General features: G+C 39.2%; 2 protein-coding genes across 10 annotated transcripts in view; one reads left to right on the top strand and one right to left on the bottom strand.

Annotated features, from left to right (window-relative positions):
• Positions 1-11,514, top strand: part of MYLK3 (myosin light chain kinase 3) — a 55,967-nt gene extending 44,453 nt beyond the window's left edge. For all 4 annotated transcript variants that reach the window (XM_059045662.2, XM_067020384.1, XM_059045661.2 and 1 more), the window contains 4 exons: positions 5,912-6,040; positions 7,228-7,380; positions 8,350-8,482; positions 9,444-11,514. In XM_059045662.2, the coding sequence (XP_058901645.1) occupies positions 5,912-6,040; positions 7,228-7,380; positions 8,350-8,482; positions 9,444-9,503 (475 nt within the window). In that variant the 3' untranslated portion in view covers positions 9,504-11,514. The remainder of the gene's footprint in view (positions 1-5,911; positions 6,041-7,227; positions 7,381-8,349; positions 8,483-9,443) is intronic.
• Positions 6,124-25,154, bottom strand: ORC6 (origin recognition complex subunit 6). 6 transcript variants are annotated; one of them, XR_010837990.1, is made up of 9 exons: positions 24,668-25,135; positions 23,824-24,106; positions 22,534-22,663; positions 21,128-21,291; positions 20,824-20,913; positions 19,521-19,633; positions 19,020-19,088; positions 17,565-17,753; positions 7,452-7,535 (listed from the first exon to the last, which is right to left on the bottom strand). XR_010837990.1 is itself a non-coding variant. In XM_067020387.1 (8 exons), exons 2-8 carry the CDS (start codon positions 23,916-23,918, stop codon positions 7,522-7,524), a joined length of 675 nt encoding a protein of 224 aa, XP_066876488.1. In that variant the 5' UTR covers positions 23,919-24,106; positions 24,668-25,135; the 3' UTR covers positions 6,124-7,521. The 6 variants fall into 6 exon arrangements, 5 of the variants coding, with proteins under 5 accessions (XP_066876488.1, XP_066876489.1, XP_066876487.1 ...); XM_067020387.1 differs by lacking the exon at positions 17,565-17,753 and having other exon boundaries at positions 6,124-7,535; XM_067020386.1 differs by lacking the exon at positions 7,452-7,535 and having other exon boundaries at positions 17,203-17,753.
• Between the last annotated feature and the right edge of the window lie 12 nt (positions 25,155-25,166).

The following is a 25,166-nucleotide window of genomic DNA, read 5'->3' as shown; positions in this document are numbered from 1 at the left end:
TATATGCCCAGTAGTGGGATTGCTGCATCAAATGGTAGTTCTAGTTTTATTTTTTTAAGGAACCTCCATATGGTTGTCCATAGCGGCTGTATCAATTTACATTCCCACCAACTGTGCAAGAGGGTTCCCTTTTCTCCACACCCTCTCCAGCATTTGTTGTTTGTAGATTTTCTGATGATGCCCATTCTAACTGGTGTGAGGTGATACCTCATTGTGGTTTTGATTTGCATTTCTCTAATAATTAGTGATGTTGAGCAGCTCTTCATGTGCTTCTTGGCCATCTGTATGTTTTCTTTGGAGAAATGTCTATTTAGGTCTTCTGCCCATTTTGGATTGGGTTGTTTGTTTTTTTTAATATTGAGTTGCATGAGCTGTTTATATATTTTGGAGATTAATCCTTTGTCCGATGATTTGTTTGCAAATATTTTCTCCCATTCTGAGGGTTGTCTTTTCATCTTGTTTATGCTTTCCTTTGCTGTGCAAATGCTTTTAAGTTTCATTAGGTCCCATTTGTTTATTTTTATTTTTATTTCCATTACTCTAGGAGGTGGATCAAGAAAGATCTTGCTGTGATTTATGTCAAAGAGTGTTCTTCCTATGTTTTCCTCTAAGAGTTTTATAGTGCCTGGTCTTACATTTAGGTCTCTAATCCATTTTGAGTTTATTTTTGTGTATGGTGTTAGAGAGTGTTCTAATTTCATTCTTCTACATGTAGCTGTCCAGTTTTCCCAGCACCAGTTATTGAAGAGACTGTCTTTTTTCCATTGTATATCCTTACCTCCTTTGTCATAGATTAGTTGACCATAGGTGTGTGGGTTTATTTTGGGCTTTCTATCTTGTTCTATTGATCTATATTTCTGTTTTTGTGCCAGTACCATATTTTCTTGATTACTGTAGCTTTGTAGTATAGTCTGAAGTCAGGGAGCCTGATTCCTCCAGCTCCATTTTTTTCCCTCAAGACTGCTTTGGCTATTTGGTGTCTTTTGTGTCTCCATACAAATTTTAAGATGTTTTGCTCTAGTTTTGTAAAAAAATGCCATTGGTAAGTTGATAGGGATTGCACTGAATCTGTAGATTGATTTGGGTAGTATAGTCATTTTCACAATATTGATTCTTCCAATCCAAGAACATGGTATATCTCTCCATCTGTTGGTATCATTTTTAATTTCTTTCATCAGTGTCTTATAGTTTTCTGCATACAGGTCTTTTGTCTTCCTCGATAGGTTTATTCCTAGGTATTTTATTCTTTTTGTTGCAATGGTAAATGGGAGTATTTCCTTAATTTCTCTTTCAGATTTTTCATCATTAGTGTATAGGAATGCAAGAGATTCCTGTGCATTAATTTTGTATCCTGCATCTTTACCAGATTCATTGATTAGCTCTAGTACTTTTCTGCTGGCATCTTTAGGATTCTCTCTATATAGTATCATGTCATCTGCAAACAGTGACAGTTTTACTTCTTCTTTTCCAATTTGTATTCCATTTATTTCTTTTTCTTCTCTGATTGCTGTGCCCAGGACTTCCAAAACTATGTGGAATAATAGTGGTGAGAGTGGACATCCTTGTCTTATTCCTGATCTTAGAGGAAATGCTTTCAGTTTTTCACCATTGAGAATGATGTTTGCTGTGGGTTTGTCATATATGGCCTTTATTATGTTGAAGTAGGTTCCCTCTATGCCCACTTTCTGGAGAGTTTTTATCATAAATCGGTGTTGAATATTGTCAAAAGCTATTTCTGCATCTATTGAGATGATCATATGGTTTTTATTCTTCAATTTGTTAATATGGTGTATCACATTGATTGATTTGCGTATATTGAAGAATCCTTGCATCTCTGGGATAAATCCCACTTGATCATGGTGTATGATCCTTTTAGTGTGTTTTTGGATTCTGTTTGCTAGTATTTTGTTTAGGATTTTTGCATCTATATTCATCAGTGATATTGGTCTGTAATTTTCTTTTTTTGCAGTATCTTTGTCTGGTTTTGGTATAAGGGTGATGGTGGCCTCATAGAATGAATTTGGGAGTGTTCCTTCCACTGCAATTTTTTGGAAGAGTTTGAGAAGGATGGGTGTTAGTTCTTCTCTAAATGTTTCATAGAATTCACCTGTGAAGCCATCTGGTCCTGGACTTTTGTTTGTTGGGAGTTTTTTAACCACAGTTGCAATTTCATTACTTGTGATTGGTGTGTTCACATTTTCTATTGCTTCCCGCTTCTGTCTTGGAAGGTTATACCTTTCTAGGAATTTGTCCATTTCTTCCAGGTTATCCATTTTATTGGCATAGAGTTGCATCCTCTTAGGATGCTTTGTATTTTGGCAGTGTCTGTTGTAACTTCTCCTTTTTCATTTCTAATTTTATTGGTTTGAGTCCCCTCTGTCTTTTTCTTGATGAGTCTGGCTAATGGTTTATCAATTTTGTTTATCTTCTCAAAGAACCAGCTTTTAGTTTTATTGATCTTTGCTATTGTTTTCTTTGTTTCTATTTCATTTATTTCTGCTCTGATCTTTATGATTTCCTTCCTTCTGCTAACTTTGGGTTTTGTTTATTCTTTCTCTAGTTTAGGTGTAACGTTTAGGTGTAATGTTAGATTGCTTATTTGAGATTTTTCTTGTTTCTTGAGGTAGGCTTGTATAGCTATAAATTTCTCTCTTAGAACTGCTCTTGCTGCATCCCATAGGTTTGGATCATCGTGCTTTCATTGTCATTTGTCTGTAGGTATTTTTTATTTCCTCTTAGATTTCTTCAGTGATCTCTTGGTTATTTAGTAACATATTGCTTAGCCTCCATGTGTTTGTGTTTTTCACATTCTTTTCCCTGTAATTGATTTCTAATCTCATAGAGTTGTGGTCAGAAAAGATGCTTGATATGATTTCAATTTTCTTAAATTTACTGAGGCTTGATTTTGTGACCCAAGATGTGATATATCCTGGTTAATGTTCCATGCTCACTTGAGAAGAAAGTGTAATCTGCTGTTTTTGGATGGAATGTCCTATAAATATCAATTAAATCTATCTGGTCTATTATGGCATTTAAAGCTTGTGTTTCCTATTAATTTTCATTTGGATGATCTGTCCATTGGTGTAAATGAGGTGTAAAAGTCGATTATTGTGTTACTGTCGATTTCCTCTTTTATATCTGTTAGCAGTTGCCTTATGTATTGAGGTGCTCCTATGTTGGGTGCATATATATTTATAATTGTTATATCTTCTTCTTGGATTGATCCCTTGATCATTATGTAGTGTCCTTCCTTGTCTCTTGTTACATTCTTTATTTTAAAGTCTATTTTATCTGATGAGTATTGCTACTCCAGCTTTCTTTTGATTTCCATTTGCATGGAATACGTTTTTCCATCCCGTCACTTTCAGTCTGTATGTGTCCCTAGGTCTGAAGTGGGTCTCTTGTAGACAGCATATATATGGGTCTTGTTTGTATATCCATTCAGCGAGCCTGTGCCTTTTGGTTGGAACATTTAATCCATTCACATTTAAGGTAATTATCGATATGTATGTTCCTATTACCATTTTCCTAATTGTTTTGGGTTTGGTTTTGTAGGTCCTTTTCTTCTCTTTTGTTTCCCACGTAGGGGAAGTTCCTTTAGCATTTGTTTCAGAGCTGGTTTGGTGGTGCTAAATTCTCTTAGCTTTTGCTTGTCTGTAAAGCTTTTGATTTCTCCATCGAATCTGAATGAGATCCTTGCTGGGTAGAGTAATCTTGGTTGTAGGTTTTTCCCTTTCATCACTTTAACTATATCATGCCACTCCCTTCTGGCTTGTAGAGTTTCTGCTGAGAAGTCAGCTGTTAACCTTATGGGAGTTCCCTTGTATGTTATTTGTCATTTTTCCCTTGCTGCTTTCAATAATTTTTCTTTGTCTTTAATTTTTGCCAATTTGATTACTATGTGTCTCAGCGTGTTTCTCCTTGGGTTTATCCTGTATGGGACTCTCTGAGTTTCCTGGTCTTGGGTGGCTATTTCCTTTCCCTTGTTAGGGAAGTTTTTGACTATAATCTCTTCAAATATTTTCTCAGGTCCTTTCTCTCTTCTCCTTCTGGGACGCCTTTAATGCGATTGTCATTGCATTAATGTTGTCCCAGAGGTCTCTTAGGCTATCTTCATTTGTTTTCATTTTTTCTTTATTCTGTTCTGCAACAGTCAATTCCACCATTCTGTCTTCCAGGTCACTTATTCATTGTTCTGCCTCAGTTATTCTGCTATTGATTCCTTCTCGTGTATTTTTCATTTCAGTTATTTTTCATTTCATTTCAGTTATTGTATTGTTCATCTCTGTTCTTTAATTCTTCTAGATCTTTATTAAACATATATTTATTAAACATATCTTCTCGATCTCTGCCTCCATTCTTTTTCCGAGGTCCTGGATCATCTTCACTATCATTATTCTGAATTCTTTTTCTGGAAGACTTCCTATCTCCACTTCATTTAGTTGTTTTTCTGGGGTTTTATCTTGTTCTTTCATCTGGTACATAGCCCTCTGCCTCTTCATCTTGTCTTTCTGTGAATCTCTTTTTTATTTTTTTAAAGTGTTGAATACTATTCCATTGTCTAGATGTACCATACTTTATATTATCCATTCTCCAACTGAAGGGTATCTTTTTTGCTGTCCATTAAATTTCAGCTAGAGGTTTTCTTCTTTTTCAAGATTGATTCTAAAAACCAACTTTCTCCAATCCCTTCCCCATACAGCCATCAATTCTCTTCCTAGCCTTCCTTAAACTTCATGTCCAGAATACTTTTTCTAGTTCTTTTTCTTTTTGTAATTGTATAAAATACACATAACATAAAATTTACTGTTTTAGCAATTTTCAAGGTTAGTTACAGTAGTCTTTAAATATGTTCATATTGTTCTGCAACCAATCTCCAGAGCTTTTTTTACCTTGCAAAACTGAAACTCTGTACCCATTAAACAACTCCTCCCCACTTTCCTCCTGCCTTCAGCTCCTGGAAACCAGCATCCTACTTTCTGTCTCTGAACTGAATACACTGGGAACTTCATATAGGTGGAATCATACAGTATTTGCCTTTTTGTGACTGGCTTACTTCACTTATTGTAATGTCTTCGAAATTCATCCATATCATAGCATGTGTCAGAATTTGCTTTCTTTTTAAGGCTGAATAATATCATATTGTATGTATATACCACATTGTTTATCCATTCATCTGCTGATGGACACTTGGGTTGCTTCCACCTTTTGGCTATTCTGAATAATACTGCTATGAACATGGGTGTATAAATATCTCTTCAAGACTCTGCTTTTAATTCTTTGGGATATATATCCAGAAGTAGGATTCCTGGATCATATGGTAGTTCTTTAAAATTTTTTTTGAAGAACTGCCATACTGTTTTCCATAACAGCTGCTCCCTTTTACATTTCTACTGACAAGGTTCTAATTTCTTCACATCCTAGCCAACACTTGCAATTTTCTATTTTTTTCTGATGGTGTGAGGTTTTTGATTTGCATTTCCCTGATGATCAGTGATGTTGAGCATTTTGCCTCTTTCTATAACTCCTATCATCTTCCCTTTAACCATGATGCACAATAGAGCAGTCCTCCCCACACAGCTTCTACACAGGTTGTTTGTGCTCATCCATGTGACTGCAGGCCAGTCACATAAGATATATTGATCTTCCCTCTTTTTCAGATTGTAAATACCTGGAGGAGGAGGAGGACTGTGGTTTTCTTATTCTCCGCAGTGACTTAGGAAAGTCTGCATTTAGGGCCTGGGTGTGTGAATGATTTCCCAGTAAACCACGTGTGGTGGGATGTGATGTCCAGAAAACATGGCTGACAGCAAGGGTTGGGGAGTGTTTAGCGCCCCACCAGGAATTAGCAGGGTATCCACATCTTCTCTCGGGGCTCACTCCCATTGTTCTCTGCACCCCTCCTCCCCAGGTACAAGCCTCGTGAGAAGCTGAAGGTGAACTTTGGCACTCCCGAGTTCCTGGCCCCGGAAGTCGTCAATTATGAGTTTGTCTCGTTCCCAACGGACATGTGGAGTGTGGGAGTCATTACCTACATGCTGTGAGTGCCCAGGGGCCTGACACCCCACTGGGAATGGGGGTCATTTGTCTTAGTTTGGGGATCCTTAGAAGCAGCAAAAATTTGAGGGCAAGGAGTTTATTGGGGAGGCATCCCTAAGAAAAGCCAACAGAGAAGTGGGGAAGTGAAATGGGGAAGGAAGGCAGCCAGTAAAGTGTGTGTTGTGGAGTCAGTAACCACTGTGGGCACCTGGAGTTTAATCCTGGGAACTAGGGCCCACTGTGGGACACCCACTCAGAGCTAGGCCAGCTAGTGGGGGAGGGAGTTGGGGTATTAATACACCGACTCTAATCAGTTGTTGCTAGTGGGCTGGTCCCAGAGTTATTAATTCCCTGAAACTTCTGGGTGGATAAATCAGCTTCCACTGGACAGAAAGCCCTCTGGCAAAGAAATGCAGGTGCTGTGGTGCAAGTGGCACTGAAGTGCACTGAAGGGGTAAGGAGAGGGGAGGGCAGGGCAGGGCAGGGCAGAGCTCCTGCATCTTCTAACTTTGTCCCTCTGCTCTGCACTCCCTGTTTTCTGTGGGCTGAGGAAGCAGAGTTAGGATGGGCTGAGAGGAGATCTGTGCACAGACGAAATGTCCTCCTCTCACTCCAACTGTGGACATCCCTCAGCTATTTACTCAGAGGCCCAACAAAACCAAGCTTTGCTCCCAGTCTTATTATTACAGTTTAACTGTTTCCCCACACTTTGTGTGTGTGTTACACCAGGTTCGGGAATATTGTGGCCCAAGGCCAGCCAGTGAAGTTGTCTCATCTCTCTGCCCTCCTCTAGAGGAACCTAATAAAGTCAGTTTTCCTTTGGCCCCTGAGGCCTGGGTAGTCTCAGAGACATGCCAGGCTATCTTAATATTCAGTCAAATGTACCTGATAAATGGGCATATTTGGTTGGACCCCAATTTGCTCTTTACATCGGGGTAAGGGGGAATGTGGTGAGCATGATAGGGGACTTATTCCACCACTCTTGCTGCCGTCAATTTTTCAGTGCTTCCACTTCGTTTATAGAGAGCACTGGACTTCTCCCGTGGAGAGGCAATGAAGGTGCTTTTGTTTTGAACCCTCTTGGTTCTGGTTAGTTCTGCTTGACATTGTAAGAGTCTTCTCTATCTTGTCGATGTGTGTTGGCAGGTATAGCTTCCACATACTGACAGTCCTTTTTCTCCTCTGTAGGCTCAGTGGTTTGTCCCCATTTCTAGGGGAAACAGATGCAGAGACCATGAATTTCATTGTGAACTGTAGCTGGGATTTTGATGCTGACACCTTTGAAGGGCTGTCAGAGGAGGCCAAGGACTTTGTCTCCCGGTTGCTGGTCAAAGAGAAGAGGTACCCTTTATTGCTTGTCACCTATGATCCATACTGATAGTGACCATCCATCTGGGTGCTGTGGAAATCAGGCTGGTGCTGGGCAGGGCTGCTGAAGCGAATGGTCCTTTTTTCCTGTAGACTGATGCTGTCCAGGATTTCTTAGTCTGCTACTTCTTTGGGGGAAAAAAAGAAAAGGTAGCAGGGAAAGGGACAAAGGAAGTCAGTTAAGAAACAAGCAACTAGGAGCATAAAATCTAGACAAGAGTTTTAGAAAGGTCCATATTTACAAATTAGGCCTATTTCCAAGTTATTGCTTTTCATAGGCTAATGTTGAAAAAAAGTTGAGATATGCAGTTGTTATTCCCCAGAATAAAAGACAGAAAGCCTTATTTCTTGGTGATGAAGACCTACTTCGTTTTCAGTAGCTATATCAAGGTTATGGGTTGGGCCACTGAGTTTTCTGATACTCAGACATATGGGAATAACTACAAGTGGTGGGGCCCAAGATCTGGGCTCTGAGACAGCTCTCGTTCCCTGGCCTTGACTGTTTTGTTTCTTCCTTATTGTGAAAAGTTATGTGAGAGGAAATATATTTCTAATTCAGATGAACAAGTTGACATTATTCTCTGTGAAGAAAGATGAGCTTCTTTCAAGGCTCATGTTCTTTTACTTCTTAAGAGCAATTCCAGGCACAGCTGGCCCTCCTACTGTCCTGCCTTGATTCCCCAGCTCTCTCTGGGAGGTGGTGATTAATCACTAGGACACATCCCCTCCATAGAGGGCAGGGAACATTTTGCTGACGACATTCTTGCACTTTTAAGGATGGGAATTTTAGGTAGTAGGAGGTCTTTTTTTAGCACTTGGCATGAATCTGCCTATATGATTAATCTGTTCCACTGACTCAGCTTCCTACCAATTAAACAGATTTTGGATAGCCAGGAAAATGAAACCTCAACTAACAGTCTTACCTGCTGTTTGATGTCACAGCTGCAGAATGAGTGCCACACAGTGTCTGAAACATGAGTGGTTGAATAACTTGGCTGCCAAAGCTTCTAAATCGAAAGTTCGTCTCAAATCCCAACTATTGCTGCAGAAATACATGGCTCAGAGGAAATGGAAGGTATCTGTTTTTCTTTTAGTAAAAGCAGCATTTGTTTTCTTAAAATGTCCTTTGAAAGAAGTGTAGTAAGTTTTTACTTACGTTTTGATTCTAAATAGATTATTTAGGGGGAAAAAGTCTCATGTCAGAAACCTGTTAACTTGATTAAAAAATGCCACAGACCCAAAGTGAATGGCATAAAAAAAGCATTTAATTCATACTTATGTGAACACTCGAAGTGACAGAATGAAGTCTAAGCATGGGTTCTCAATGAACATCGCAGTGCAGTCCTCAGAACTAACTGCCTGTAGCTTGAGGACGATTCCTCCATATTTTAGAAAAAGGGCCTAGGAAAGCCCTATTACGCTTTAAAAGCTTTATAATTTTGTTTACAACAGAACTCCTTGGAACAATGGACACAGAATGTATCTTAAAAACAATCGTCCTCCAGGGAAGTGACTTTCCAACATTTTGATATTGGCTTAGATCTTCAATAAAAAACAAAAACAAAATACTTTACCCAGAGAGCCAGTATACAAGTACACGTATACGCTCACACATGTGAAACAAAAATACTGCGACATTTGCTCCACAGAGTGTGATGCACTCTGATATTTTCTATTCTATGATATTTAGTTTCATTAAAAAAAAGTTGTTAGTCATGCCCCACCAATTTGATTTCATGACCCACTGGTGGGTTGTGAGTTACAATTTGAAAAATACTATTCTAGGGTGCTCCATTTTTCACGTGAAAAGGGTAGGATAACGTATTTTCTCACTTCGAACTTGCTCTAAACATGCCCCTGAAAGTCATGTGACTGTTTTACTATAATTTTGCTAGAATCTTCTTTTCCCTTTTAGTTATCAATTTTAAACAAACCCAAGTGGCTAAATTTAAGCAAGTCCTTTTATTGTTTCTTCTTAAAGTAATTGATCTAAAAATATGCCTTTTTCCCTCCCTTTTTTCTCTCTTTACCTTAAGAAACACTTCTACGTGGTGACTGCTGCCAACAGGTTAAGGAAATTTCCACCTTGTCCCTAATCCTCAACTCTGCTGCTCCCATGGGCCCAGAAATTACTGAGACTGGTGGTGAAGTCATGACTGAAGATTTTTAATAATCTGGCCTTCTACTTATTTTGTAAAAAAAAGGTTACGGCTGTTGCCTTCCTTGTGGATGAAAAGTGGCTGTAAAGAGACTGACCTAAGAACTTTTTTCTGACTTATAAGATCAGTTGAAATGCTGTGATTACTTTTCAAGTGTACCTACTTTGGTGATAAGTGTAGGCATGCTTTAGGTAGGTAGGAAAGCTTCTACTTTGCATATGTCAAATTTAAAGTCTAAGCTTACTCTGGTTAAAGAACCCAGTGGACTATCACACAGGACATGTTAGTCAGTGTTACCTCCTCCAGTGCAAAGAATTCCTAGCATTTTGACTTGCTCAAGTGTGAGCTGACATTTTGTACTACATTTGTTGCTCTAGTGTGAAGCAATGTGGATTTAGGGCAGAGATCCTCAAACTTGTTTTAACTTGTGCTCTCTTTTGAGAATCAAAACATGCATCCTTTAATATTCTTTGAAATTTCAAAATGTACTGACTGTCATGGCTATATCAGAGCAATGATAGTTTCGAATATGCTTTTAAAATCTGTACATACCTCTACCCTCTCCTAATTCTGCCCTGTCCTGACATTGGCAGTCTCTCTCCTGATCTCTCTTCCACAGTTATGAATCTATGGTTTAGTAAGTCTGGGAACTGATATGTAACATGTGAAAGAGAGACAAGAATGTAATGATGTTCTGCTTTCTGAGAGAAACACAGAAATGATGCATCAAGAGAAAACAAGTGAAAACTGCCCTCCTACTGTTTTATCTGGTATATACCCGTCACTTAACTAACTTCAAGAAATGATTAACAAGGAGTACTTTATTATTCAAAAGGAAACAATCCTTTTAATTTCCTTAGCTGTAAGGAAGTTTTTGTGCTATTCTCACGACCTTCTTGGGTCAGAAGTTTTTAGTTACTTTTAATTTTTAATTAGCCATGCAACAGTTTCACAGCCTTTCAGGACTTTTGTCCCATAATAAAGACTTTTTTCATTGTGGGGAGAGAGGCAGAAGATGGAGATATTAATCCTCCTGATGCATTTCTTCGGTTATAACTTTCCTCTGGAACACTAACCCCTGTTGGGAAGCTAAGATTTTCAGTAGCAGCACATCTATGCCTGCTCCAAGCTTGTCGGCTTGTGGATGAATATCAGAAGAGATGGCTGCTGGAAACCTCCCTTTCATGGGCCAGTAAGAGTGATTTGGTAAAATGCTTTATTTTTAAGGTGTTTTGAAGGCAGCCGCCAGAAGGAGCTATAGAGGATATCTATAGTTCTATCTATAGTATGGTGATTCTTCACTTCCATGGGACTTCACATTCTCGGGGGAATGCTACGAATCTTCTCCCCAGAAAAATGTACAGTTAGTTACCCTGATCTAGAGCACCACTCCCTCAAAGAAATATAATATGAGCCATATACATAATTTAAAATTTTCTGATAGCTTCTCTAAAAAAACCCAGGTAAAATTAATTTTAATAATTTATTTAACATATCAAAACCTATTTCAATATGTAATCAATATAAAAATTATTGATTTTTTTCATACTAAGTCTCCAAAATCTGGTGTGTATTTTACACTTAAATTACATGCCAGGACTTCCCTGGTGGCACAGTGGTTAAGAATCTGCCTGCTAATGCAGGCGACATGGGTTTGAGCCCTGGTCCGGGAAGATCCCACAGGCCGCGGAGCAACTAAGCCCGTATGCCACAACTACTGACCCTGTGCTCTAGAGCCCATGTGCCACAACTACTGAAGCCTGTGTGCCTAGAGCCTGTGCTCCGCAACAAGAGAAGCCACCGCAATGAGAAGCCCATGCACCACAACGAAGAGTAGCCCCAGCTCGTCTCAGCTAGAGAAAGCCCTCACGAAGACCCAACGCAGCCAAAAATAAAAATAAATAAATTTATAAAAAAATAAAAAAAATAAAAAATAAAATAAAATACATGCCAGTTCAGATTCTAGATTTTTATCAGACATACAATTTGTATTTAGATTTCATAAAGTTTACTGTGGAAAAATATAGTCACATATTCAAGTTGTTCAAGCATCTTAAATATTTTCTAATTTTTTATGTTTAATTAAAATGAAATAAAATTAGAAATACAGTTCTACAGTTGCATTAGCCACATTTTAAGTGCTTAATAGCCACATATGGTTAGTGGCTTCTATATAAGACAGGGTAGATCCAGAGAAAATCTGATAGCTATCAAATTTTAATTTTTCCCCCTATATGCTGTTATTCTCTACCTAGAGAAACTTTTCAACAAAGTTATTTTGAGGGATTTGTTTAGGCCAGGCCCACACAAGTGAGAGGTACTGCAGAAGTTAGCCTCCCTTATTTGAAAGGCGAGGGAGCTTTTATGAAACTTTAATTTTCTGGATATTTTTAGTTCTCTGCTGGTGTGTACTTGAAAATTTTTTAGATTGCAACTTTGCTAGTATTAACTATTTCAAATGGGACTTTTTAATTTGAATGAACAGTCATTGAAAACTTCTGGGAAATCAACGATACTCCAATATAAAATAAAAATTAAATTTTAAAAAATGAAAGAAAACTGCTGGGCAGAGGAGCTCTGAAAGGTAGTCAGGACCCACTTTTTTCACCTATCAGATTTGGTAAGGGTGTGGGGAAAATGGAATTTTTCACTTTTGATGAATATGTATCCAAATAAAAGTCATGCCCATACTTTCAGCCAGCAATTCCATTTCTAGAAATTTATCCCTCAGCAATACTTGAGCAAGCGGGCAGAGATGTATGCAATGTGACCTTTACTGTTGAAAACAACCTATATGTGCCTATCAGCAAGGGTTTAAAATTTGCCACATACATATGGGAGGTTACCTTGTAGCCAGTAAAGATAGATCTTGATGTACTGATTTTTATTATGAAAAAAATTATAGAACATATATATGGTATTATCCCATTTATGGAGAGACATGCTTATATGTGTATTAAAATTTTCTAGGTTATGCAAGGAAGTTAACAGTGTGGTGTAGAAAGTGGGTGATGGGGAGAGAGGGAATTCTACTTTTCACTTTATTACTTTCTAAATCATTTGAATTTTTTTTTAACAATGAGCATGTATTGCTTTTAAAATTAAAAATTAGCAACCCACTGTCAAGTGTGGACCTTGTCTTGAACCCGATTTGAGCAAATAAACGATAAAAAGATATTTCAGAGACATCCAGGGAAATTTAATTCTAAATTGCATATTTGGGCTTCTTTGGTGGTGCAGTGGTTAATAATCTGCCTGCCAATGCAGGGGACACGGGTTCGAGCCCTGGTCTGGGAAGATCCCACATGCCGCGGAGCAACTAAGCCCGTGCGCCACAACTAACTGAGCCTGTGCTCTAGAGCACGCGAGCCACAACTACTGAAGCCCATGTGTCTAGAGCCTGTGCTCCGCAACAAGAGAAGCCACTGCAACGAGAAGCCCACGCACTGCCATGACGAGTAGCCCCTGCTCACCTCAACTAGAGAAAGCCCGCGTGCAGCAACGAAGACCTGATGCAGCCAAAAATAAATAAATAAAAAATTTTAAAAATTGCATATTTGATGATAGAATTTCTATTAATATTGTGATGTATAATAATGGTAATGTGGCTATAATGTGGGTTAAATGACTTCAGGAAAAAGGGAGATACAGTTAAGCAAGTGTGGCAAAATCTTAACTGTTGGGTTTGGGTGGTCAGTATGGGGTAGCATAATATTGTCCTTTAGTAAAGAGGTATATATTTGTTGTATACATGTGAAAACTTTCATGATAAAACATCTTTTAATCAGTTAAATAAGCCAAGAGGAGCTGTTAAAGAAATGAGCTTCCAAAAACTCTTTACAACAGTACTGAAATAAATGGACCCACTAAGTAGTAAGCTTCCATCGCTGGTGTGTGAATGTGTTGGAAAATTGTGAAGGATTCCTGCGCTAGGAGGGCATTTGGACAAGATTGCTTTAAGGCAATTCCCCTACCCCACAACTAGTTTAAAAATGAACGAAGTACCTACTACATTCCAGATAATCAGGATATATTACATCACCTGCTTTCAGGGCATAGAAGAAAAAGTCACAAACAGTACTTATGTTTATTCTCATGAAATCAACAGTGAAAAGGCAACCTTAGGAATGGGAGAAAATATTTGCAATCATTTTTTAATAGGGGGTTAATATTTACACTATATAAAGAACAACTCAGCAACAAAAAACCTATTAAAAAATGGGTGAAGGACTTGAACATTTTCCCAAATAGCCAACAAGCACGTGAAAAAGTGCTCACTAATCATCAGAGGAATGCAAATCAAAACCACAATGAGATACCACCTCACACCCATTTAGGATGGCTACTAATAAAAAAAAAACAAAATAAGTGTTGGCCAGGTTGTGGAGAGATTGGAACCCTTGTGCACTGTTGGTGGGAATGTAATATGATGCAGTTATTATGGAAAACAGTATGGTGGTTCCTCAAAATTTAAAAACAATTATCAAATGTCACTTCCACGTAAATGCCCAAAAGAATAGAAAGCAGGATCTCCAAGAGACACATAACTATACACGTCTATAGCAGCACTATTCACAACAGCCAAGAGGTAAAAGCAACCTAAATGTTCATTGACAGATGAATGGATAAAGTGTGGTATAGCCACACAATGGAAAATTATTCAGACTTAAAAAGGAAAGAAATTCGGACACATGCCACAATATAGATGAACCTCAAGGACATTATGCTAAGTGAAAAAAAGTCAAAAAAATACCATATGATTCCACTTAGATGAAGTATCTAGCTAGAATAGTTAAAATTCAGACAGAGGTAGAATGGTGGTTGCCAGAGGCTGAGGGAGGGAGGAATGGGAGTTCTTTAATGGATTTCACGGGTAGAGTCAGCTTTGCGAGATGAAGAGTTCTGGAGATCACACAACAATGCGAATGTACTTAACACTAGTGAACTGTACTCTTAAAAATTAAGATAGTAGATTTTATATTTACCACAATTTTCAAAAAAAGTGAATGTGCTTTAATTTTACCTGGTGATGAACAGATTGCTTTTGACCCAAAGCTAGAATCTAAATCTTGGTACCAAAATCAAATTATATACCTTCTTAAAATAAATGAGGAAAAGACTCACATCCATTTTAGATCAAAGTAATAATAGAAGCACTATTTAGTGAATGCCTTCTAAGTGTCACACACTTCACAAATATTACCTTTAATTCTCACAAGGTAGGTATTTCCATTTTATAAACAAGGAAACTGAAGCTCATTAAGGTCGTAGTATTTTCTCAGGGTATAAGTGGCAGAGTCAGAATTTAAATGCAAGTGCATGTGGTTCCAAAGCTGACGTTCATTCCCTTCTACCACACGGCTGTGGGACATTATGCCTGTGTGGGATCATTTGATTACAGCATTTCTCTAACCTTAGCTTGCTAAGTGCCTAGAATTAAAAGGGGAAGGGAAACAAAATCACTCCCTTAGTTACTCCTGTTCTATGCAGCAGGTATTATACCTTATTTACAGCAGACAGAAGGCAACCACTATCATTATTGATACCATTCTGATATGGCTTTAAAAATTTGGATGCAATCACTTTATTGCATTCTTCATGGAAATATTTAATTAGATCATGTATTCTTTTTTTTGAAAGTTAATAAACTTTATTTTTTAGGGCAGTTTTTAGGTTCATAGCAAAATTGAGCAGGAAGGACAGAGATTTCTGCTATGCCCTCTGTACCTGTACACACTGCCCCATCCACAACCTCCTCTACTAACATCACCCACTACAGTGGGTGTATTTACTATGGTTGATGAACCTACAATGACACATTGTTATCACCCAAAGTCCATTGCTAACATTAGGGTTCACTCTTGGTATTGCGCATTCTGTGGGTTTTGATGATGTATAATGATATATATCCACCATTATAATATCATACAGAATAGTTTCACTGCCCTAAAAATCTTTTATGCTCTGCCTATTCATCTCTGCCCCCACCCCAACCCCTGGAGACCAGTGATCTTTTTACTGTCTCTATAGTTTTTTCCTTTTTCATAGTGTCATATACTTGGAGCCAGAAGGCCTTTTCATATTGGCTTAACTTAGAAGTATGTATTTAAATGTCCTCCATGTCTTTTCATGATGTGATAGCTCATTTCCTTTTGGTGGTGAATAATAGTCCATGGTCTGGATGTACTACAGTTTATCCATTCACCTACTGAAAGACATCTTGGTTGCTTCTAAATTTTGGTAATTATGAATAAAGGTGCAATAAATATCAATGTGTAGGTTTTTGCAGACATAAATTTTCAACTCATTTAAGCAAGTACCAAGGAGCAATATTACTGGATTACATGGTAAGAGTATGTTCAGTTTCATAAGAAGCTCCCAGTCTTCCAAGTAGGTGTACATTATGCCTTCTCACGAGCAATGAATGAGAGTTCCTGTTGTTCCACATCCTTGCCAGCATTGTTCTTCTCCTTCAATATTGAATTGTTGTTCTGGGTCTTTTAATTTTCATATAGTCTGTTGATGTCCACAAAATGCTGGGACTTTGATTGGAATTTAATCTATAGATCAAGTTGGGAAGATCTAACATCTCAACAATATTGAGCCTTTCTATCCATGAACGTGCAACCTCTCCATGCATTTTATTCTCCTTAGATATGTGGATATTTTATTGGAGTTTTGAAGTTTGCTTCGTAGTAGATCATGTATTCTTAATTTTGGTTAAAATCATGTCTGGTATGATGCCTCAGAGCCCCTAGCAACTTACCTTTCCAGGCCCGTTTCCATAGTTTTAAAGTAAGTATTTAGTAAGGTTACATTTTTCAGAAAGAAAATAAACCTTGGTCTCTTTTTAAAAGTATAATTGACTTACAATATTATATACATTTCAGGTGTACAATATAGTGATTTGATATTTCTACACATTATGATCACCAGTCTAGTTATCATGTCATCATACAGTGATTACATATTATTGACCATATTCCCTATGCTGTACATTACATCCCCATGACATTTTATAACTGGTAGTTTGTACTCCTTAATCTCCCTCACCTATTTTCACTCATCCCCTCTACCCACCTCCCCTCTGGCAACCACCAATTTGTTCTTTGTATGTTTTGTCTATTCATGTTTTGTTTTTAGATTCCACATGTGAGATCATACGGTATTTGTATTTCTGACTTATTTCACTTAGCATAATACCCTCTAGGTCTATCCATGTTGTCGCACTTTAGTCTGTTTCTTAATTTTTTAATATGATGCTAATATATAATTATGTGAGACCTCTATATGTGTTTCTTTCTGTATTTTAATACTTACTAAATGCTTATACCAGGAGCTGTACTAAATGCTTTACATGTATTAGCTCAGATACTCCTCCAAATTATTCTATGAGGTAGACATTTTTTTATTCCTACTTATTGATTTGGCATAAAGAAGCTAATTAATTTGCTCAAGGTTTCACAGGTGGTAAATGGCTGAGCAGTGTTTTAAACCCAGAAAGTCTGACTCAAGAGTTTGTGCTCTGGGGAGCAGTATGGTTCAGTGTTCAGCAACCTGGGCTTTTTTCCTGCTAGAGTAGATGGCTTTTGGCATACCACAGATTCTCCCAAACTGATAACAACTGCACCTTGAATGCATATAAAAATAATATTTATTAACTTAGGTTGTACTATGTATTTAGTCAAACCAAGAGATTAACACAAAAACTTAAGTAAAATCTTTAGACTCCATTCAGCTTGAATTTCATATTCTGGATAGGACAGGAGACTGTCTTTTGCTTAAAACAAAACAGGAAAGCAAAATAGCTTCAATGACATTTTGCAGGAGAGAACAGACCTGTGGGGAGCCAAGGCTGAGCCAACCAGACACTGTGGCTAATCTAATGAATTTGCTGCCCCTGTGAGAGCCACCCTGCTCAGCTCCAATGCTGGTTTCTTTGCTGTTAAGGATAGGATCCTTGTTATAAAACTTCAAAGAAATTTCCAAAGCCCTCACATTTTCCTTGAGGTGGCAGATGCACTGATGATTTGCAGTACAGGTAGTCTGAAAGCTGAAATCACTCTGTTGTAGCCTTTTGTGCTTTGGCAGCATTTTCCAAAATTTTCCTTTTCCACTGTTCATAATCCTGTGTCAGATCTTCATCTTTTTGCGGTTTATGTGGGATCTCTACTACATTCTCTATTTCTATGAGAGAAAAAAAATTTTTAATGTTTCAAAATCCTTATGTTTACAAGTAAGAAGTAAGCTTGTTTACTTTAAAACATCTATCTTAATTAATAGGGAATAAGATACCAAAATGAGAAGTGGAAACAGAAGTTAACACATCAGTTTTTCACTCTCCCTTACACTCCAAGCATATCAAGACATTTTGAGGATAGCTAACATTTATCAAGCCCTGAATCCAGCACTTTTAATTGTATTATCTCATTCAACCCTCACCACAATTATGTGAAATGGGTGTTAATTAATCACATTTTATAGATTAGGAAATTGAGCCTCACAGAAATTGTCACTTTCCTAAAATCACATAGCCACTTGGTGGTAAAGGAGGATTTGAACCTAAGCAGTTTGCCTTCAGATGTATTCTTAATTACATGATACTTCTGTAAACTACTGCTTGGAAAACTGGTCTTATCAAATTAACTTCCAGGATTTAGTTAAAATCTGACTTTTTTAAAAAAAATTCAAGTATAGTTGATTTACAATGTTGTGTTAGTTTCTGGTGTACAGCAAAGTGATTCAGTTATACATATATATATATTCTTTTTCATATTCTATTCCATTATGGTTTATCATAGGATACTGAATATAGTTCCCTGTGCTATACAGTAGGACTTTGTTGTTTATCCTTTGTATATGTAATAGTTTGTATCTGATAGTCCCAAACTCCCAATCTAACCCTCCTCCTTGGCAACCACAAGTCTGTTCTCTATGTCTGTGAGTCTGTTTCTGTTTTGTAGATAAGTTCATTTGTGTCATATTTTAGATTCCACATACAAGTGATATTATATGGTATTTGTCTTTCTCTTTCTGACTTATTTTACTTAGTATGATAATCTCTAGATCCATCCATGTTGCTGCAAATATAAAATCTGACTCTTGGGCTTCCCTGGTGGTGCAGTGGTTGTCAGTCTGCCTGCCGATGCAGGGGACACGGGTTCGTGCCCCAGTCCGGGAAGATCCCACATGCCGTGAAGCGGCTGGGCCCGTGAGCCATGGCCGCTGAGCCTGCGCGTCCGGAGCCTGTGCTCCGCAATGGGAGAGGCCACAACAGTGAGTGGCCTGCTACCGCAAAACAAAACAAAACAAAACAAAACCAACCAAACAAAATCTGACTCTTGTCAAGGCAAGCTGCTAAAGCAGCACAGGGCTGTTCACGGCATTAAACCCACTGTACACTAATCCCATTGTACTAATTTCAATGTTCATCCAGTGTTAATAATGCTTTACCTGTTGCTGAAGGTTCAACCACTTTTTTCTTTTTCTTCCATGGTGGAGTAGCTGAATCTCCAGGCTCTCCTTTAGGGGAAAAAAAAAGTATTATCAGAGTTAATTTTTCTCCTATTTTCAATTTTAGTTTTGGGGCTTATTTTGGATCACAAATAAAAACCAGATACCTTGATTGACCAAATACTAGGATAAGGAGAATGCAAATGATCTTGCCCTTCTCTTTTCTTTGGCTTTTCCTGTCAGACTTCAGAACAGAGAATCTATTTTCTAGGCATGAATTTACGGAATCACAGGGTTTTTTTTTTTTGGTTTTTTAGTTATTAAGCTATTTTATTTGAAAAATAGAAAAGAACAGTAATTTTCTCAGTAAAAACTGATCTTGTCTACAGATAGACAAGAATATATAATTCAGCTAGTTTGCAAGTTTGAAAATATTTAACTTTTACCAGTAGGTTTACATTTTCAAATGACACGTTCTTGCATCATGGAATGAATACTCACTGTCGATCTGCTGCCCAATCTTCTCTAACTGTTTACAGAGTCGATCAAACATGGCTTTTTTTACACCGGATGTGGCTGCCATTTTATTTTTGTCCACCTTTAGCTTTAGAATCCTACAAAAGAATTTGATAAATTACTGTTCTTAAGATCAGTTTTGTTATCTTCTTTGGCCAACCAGTTATCAACTTATTTCCTTTCCACTCAGGCTTTATGAAGAGCCCCCAACTGTTTAATTTTCCCTTTATTTCAAACATACATCATTAGCTAAAACCATGCAAACTTACCTTTAAAGCTATTTATTTAGTTATTTATTGTACTATGAGAGTTAATATGCACACGGGGTCTGTTACATAAAAAATGGGGCACATAAAAGACATTTCCAATAGTACTTCATGCTTTATAGAACTCTTTCTTATAAATCTCAGATGTTAACTAACTTGCTAAATGACAATTACAGCATTTTAAAGTGTTTAACTCACTTTAAACACTTATGATGCTTATATTTATATGACTACAAGAATATAAACCACCCTCCCCTCCAAAAACTCCCTCCCTAATAACACAACAACCACTAATGAAAAATACAAAATAAACTTCTTATTTAAAATAACAGACCCATTCAAACCTTTCTTTGTTCAGTGAAATGTGCTTTCAAAAGTAAGACTGTCAATAGTGCTTTCTACCATAACAGCCATACTCCCTCCACACATACATATACCTTTGTTGAAATAAAGGGACTATTTCTATTCACTAATAGTAGCTAATGGAGCCAAACACACCAAAATTAGTGGTTAAATAGTAAGAAACCTATTCTTTAAGCACCAGCTACAATTTGTTTTCTAAGTTTTCCAGCAAGATAAAACAAGACAACTTTAGACAAAGATAACAATTACTAATATTTCCAGGGTAAAATTTCACTATACACAGATAACCCCAAATACTCAAATTAAGAATTTATCATTGAAAAGTTTTATAAATTACTTGAAAAATAGTTTCAATCAGTACTTAAAAAAATGTAACTGGAAAATCACAACTAAGCACTGTTTTAATGATAGATTTCATGACTTAGCATACATATACATATATGTGGCTGTCACTTGGCAAGTGGACTTCGGGCAACACTAGTTCCTAGTTTGTCAGGTCCATTGTGGGATAAACTAAGAATCGGGTCACTTGGCCACTATTAAGGTTATTTAGGAAAATATGCTCTGAGTTGAAATCAACTAAATTAGAAGTATTCTTTGGCAACGAGAAATTTATTTATAAACTATAGACTTTTCTGAATGTTAAAAGGAACACTTACTTGCATGCTGAAAGTAGTGCAGCACTGGTGAAAAGCGGCCTGGATAAGTCAAGATCCACTTGTTGTGTTTGTGGAAGACTGGACTCATAGCTAAGTGAAAGCAGTGTTTGCAGATTTATTTGTTAGAAAATATTATCTCAAAGAAACTGAAAATGCAAATCAGAGCTTACAAACTATTTAAATGTATAAGATATGCATTCTGTCACTTCAGCATATTAGTTATTTTTTAAAACGGAAAATTACCAGGACATTGGATACTTCCACTTTATGTATCAGTATCGATTTTCAATTATATGCCTCATACCTTTGCAGTATCTTTGAAGCCATGTTCACTGCTTCTGTACAGCTAAACTGTACAGCTAGGTCTCTTATTCCAATATTCGAGTTCAGGCCCAGTAAACACTCAAAAGATTTAAGACAACTCTGATACATCTTCTTGTTCAAACCAGAAAGTTTAATTAAATAAGCCTTTGAAAGCAAAAACAGATGAATCATAAAAATCATAAGTGCTGTATATTAGTGCCTTTAACACTGTTTAATAAGTCAACTTTTCAAGATTAATTAATTCTGTGGCAAGTCACTCTACCTAAAGGTTTAGCTTCATTTAGTCAAAAATCAGTAATCATGTCAGGCAAGTTAACTACCACTGGCAAGAAGCTCATACTACAGAAAGGCAGTCATGCATGTGTGCAGATAATTTAAAATACAACATAGTGTTACCACAGCCATGCTGTGAATTAAAAAACAGGAGATGCATATATGGTTATTTGCTTTAACAAAGGTGCCAATGTGCAATTCATTGGAAAAACAAAGGAGGGAAATAGTGGGAGTGAGGTGGGGAGGGTGAGTGTGTGTGAAAGGGAGATAAGAGAGAAACTGGGAGAGAAACAGGAGGATCAACAACTGAGGGAACACCAACTCTGCTTGGGAGAGGAAAGCTTAAAAAAGGATGTAACAGCAAGGCAGGGTCATTTTAAGACAAACAGGAACTTGCTAGAAAAGCATTCCAGGTTAAAAAAAAAAAGGGCATTGCATTTACTAAGTCAGTCGTTAAGGTGCATGGTCTGTTAAGTGAATAGTGTAGCTTGAGGTTAGTAGGGTTCAAAAGGGCTGGAGAGTTTGATGGTAATGGGGAGCCAACCCATGGGGAGCCAATGGTGTTTTTAATGCCACCATTTTTATCAGTGTACCATTACGTGACAGGTACTGTGTTAAGAGTGTTACATATAGTACATTGTTTCCTCCTTACAATTATCCAGTGAAATGGATACCTTTATCCCCATTTGATGGATGAGGAAACTAGAGACTCACAGAGTTAGTAACCGGTGGTGTTGAGATTTGGTCTCAACATGTGAGTCTTGCCATGGCTTGGCTTTCAACCACTGTGACACTGGAAGAAAAATAATACATGGGTTTTAAAGTATGTGATTTAGGAGAATGATGCTAGTGGCAGTGTAGAAGACAGCCTTGTGTAAAGAAAGAGGTGCTCAGGAAAACTAGGTAGTAAAGAATAAAGAGAATGTTGCAAAAACTATTTTTTCTCAAACTCTACAAAATGGTTCTAAAGTTCATCTAGAATAACATACGAGAATAGCCAGGAAAATTCTAAAACACGGAGTTTTGATGGGGGCTAGTCCAACCAGAGATGAAAACATGATTAAACTTCAGTGTTGTACCAGATTATTCAGACATTCAGTGGGACCTACTTACCCTGTCCAAGGGGTACTTCATGCAGGAAGCTGCAAGGTCCAGGCACATGACTGCATTGCTGGTTTCTGTGGTTCGTGCAGACAGGCCAATACACTTCACATGGGACAGTCGCAAGTACTCCTCTGCTTTCCTGAGCAACACATTCACTAAAACTCTTTCCCAGAAGTTTGCCCAATACTTTGGTAAACAATGAATTCAGCCTGGCGGACTTCACTCCGACCCTAACTCCTATGCAAGTTTATTTGGGGCTGGGAATGAAACTCACATCTTTTGGCCGAGGACAGGGTTTTACAAAACAGAACAAACTCTCTGACTCCATACATCACTGTGCTCAAGTACTTTCTTTTTTTTTTTTTTTTTGGTGGTACATGGGCCTCTCACTGTTGTGGCCTCTCCCGTTGCGGAGCACAGGCTCCGGACGCACAGGCTCAGCGGCCATGGCTTACGGGACCAGCCGCTCCGCGGCATGTGGGATCTTCCCGGCCGGGGCACGAACCCGTGTCCCCTGCATCGGCAGGCGGATTCTCAACCACTGCGCCACCAGGGAAGCCCTCAAGTACTTTCAAGCAAAAGTAAGTTCCTGAAATCCTCCCAAAAAGGTCAACCCTTCTTTCAGCTTTCCATTACTGGAACAAGGATGAACTGTGACAGAGGCAAGCGAGACCAGGGTTCTTCCTTCCTCTAAATCTGTGGTTCTCTGGACTTCCCTGGTATCTGGTCCAGGAATATCCCACATGCCGCGGAGCAACTAAGCCCCTGCGTCACAGCTACTGAGCCTGCGCTCCAGAGCCCACGCGCCGAGAGGCCATGCTCTGCAACAAGAGAAGCCACTGCTATGAGAAGCCCGCACACCGCAAGTAAGAGTAGCCTCCGCTCGCCGAAACTAGAGAAAGCCGGCGCACAGCAACAATGAAGACCCAACGCAGGCATAGGTACATACATACATACATAAATAAATAAAAATAAATCTGTGGTTCTCAAACTTTAGTGTACATGACAGTCACCTTGGGGCTTGTGAAAAACTGCTGGTCTCAGCCCGAGTTTCTGATCAGTAGGCCTATCGTGGGGCCTAAAAATGTGCATTTCTACCAAGTTCCAAGAAGATACTGATACTGCTGGTTCAGGCACCACACTTTGAGAGCCACTGTTCTAAAGGATTACGAGTCCAGGAGGTGTTCCTTTCCTTCCCTTCCCTCACCTAATTGACAGTCCAGGCACCCAGGCTAGCCCTGCCCTTCCAGTTTAACTACAATACTTTCTTTTCTTTTTTTTTTAAAAACATTTATTTACTTATCGGCTGTGTTGGGTCTTCGTTGCTGCACGCGGGCTTTCTCTAGTTGCGGCGAGCGGGGGCTACTCTTCGTTGCAATGCGCAGGCTTCTCATTGCGGTGGCTTCTCTTGTTGCGGAGCAAAGGCTCTAGGCATGCGGGCTTCAGTAGTTGTGGCACGCGGGCTCTGGAGTGCAGCCTCAGTAATTGCGGGGTACAGGCTTAGCTGCTCCACGGCATGTGGGATCTTCCCGGACCAGGGCTCGACCTGTGTCCCCTGCATTGGCAGGCGGATTCTTCACCACTGCACCACCAGGGAAGCCCCAATATTTTATTTCTAACCCTGGATCATGCAAAAGTTCTTCCCATCTCCGGGCTTTTGCACAGGCTGCTGTCCCTGCTTGGGCCCTCTTCGCACATGTTCCCGTGGCTGGCACCTTCTACAAATCGGGTCTCTGCACCAATGTCACCCTCCCACCGAGGCTTTCTCGCAAGTTTTTTTAAAATTAAAGGCTGCAGAGAGGCTGCGCTCCGCTCCGCTCCATCCCCAGCGGCTCCGCACACCACCCCATTCCGCTTCCTGCGTAGTCGTTGCCACCACAGACACTGCCCTCCATGAGGTCGCTACCCCGTCTGTCTGCCTCCGCCGTAAACGCACTCTCAATAAGTTTCAGGAAAACGACCCAAGCTCTCCGCCTCTTTCCCTTTCCCACCACCGTGCATCCCACAGTGTTAGCTGTTCCCAGGGGCGTCTACACTCGCCCCTCCGGCCTGCCCACGAAGCCCACTGTCGTGAGGTTTTTCCTTAGGGCCTAAATCCCTTCTGAGGGCGCAGGGCCCCTGGGGTGCGCCTGACCGGACTCACCTCAGCAACTCCGGCTCGGCGATACCCAGGCGCGGGGCTAAACGCCGGATCAGACCAGGCTCCATGGCGCGGACAAAGACTACACCCGCAAACAGCTGCAACGCGACGAAACCCGCGCGCGGACGTCGCGCCCGCCAGTGAGGGCCGGGACCCACCCCCCTGCTGCATCTGGATTGGTTGGGACAAGAAGTTGCGACTGCCCCGTAAACCAATCCTGGTCTTCCTTCTGAGCGTGCGCGCTGCGAGTACACGCGCCAAGGCAGAAAGTGAATGTGTTCCGGCAGCTTCCACTCCTTTTATTCCTCCCTTTTAGGAAGACTCAAACGCTGCCTTAGGCTCCTGCTGTCTCCTTCCTGCCGCCGAGAGATTCCCCTCTACTCCGCACTGTCCCGCCACACATTGTAGAGAGGTTGGCTGGCGCCTAGGTTCCTCAGTCCAGCGTGAAGTGACAAGGACCAATAAATACGCGAGACTTGGGGGGGCCAATCTAGGAGCTGCC

Source organism: Kogia breviceps, chromosome 18, assembly GCF_026419965.1.
Source record: "Kogia breviceps isolate mKogBre1 chromosome 18, mKogBre1 haplotype 1, whole genome shotgun sequence".
In the NCBI taxonomy this organism is placed as follows: Eukaryota; Metazoa; Chordata; class Mammalia; order Artiodactyla; family Physeteridae; genus Kogia; species Kogia breviceps.
Note: the sequence above shows the minus strand (reverse complement) of the source record. Positions and strands in the feature narration are given on the sequence as shown.

Coding starts and splice junctions, on each gene's coding strand:
- ORC6 (XM_067020386.1), bottom strand. CDS start 23,918: ATGAGAAGCCTGCGCATTGCAACGAAGAGTAGCCCCCGCTCGCCGCAA. Junction 21,292..22,533: donor TGAAGTACCCCTTGGACAGG/GTAAGTAGGTCC, acceptor TTGCTTTCAAAG/GCTTATTTAATTAAACTTTC. Junction 19,634..20,823: donor GCACTACTTTCAGCATGCAA/GTAAGTGTTCCT, acceptor ATTCTTTTGTAG/GATTCTAAAGCTAAAGGTGG.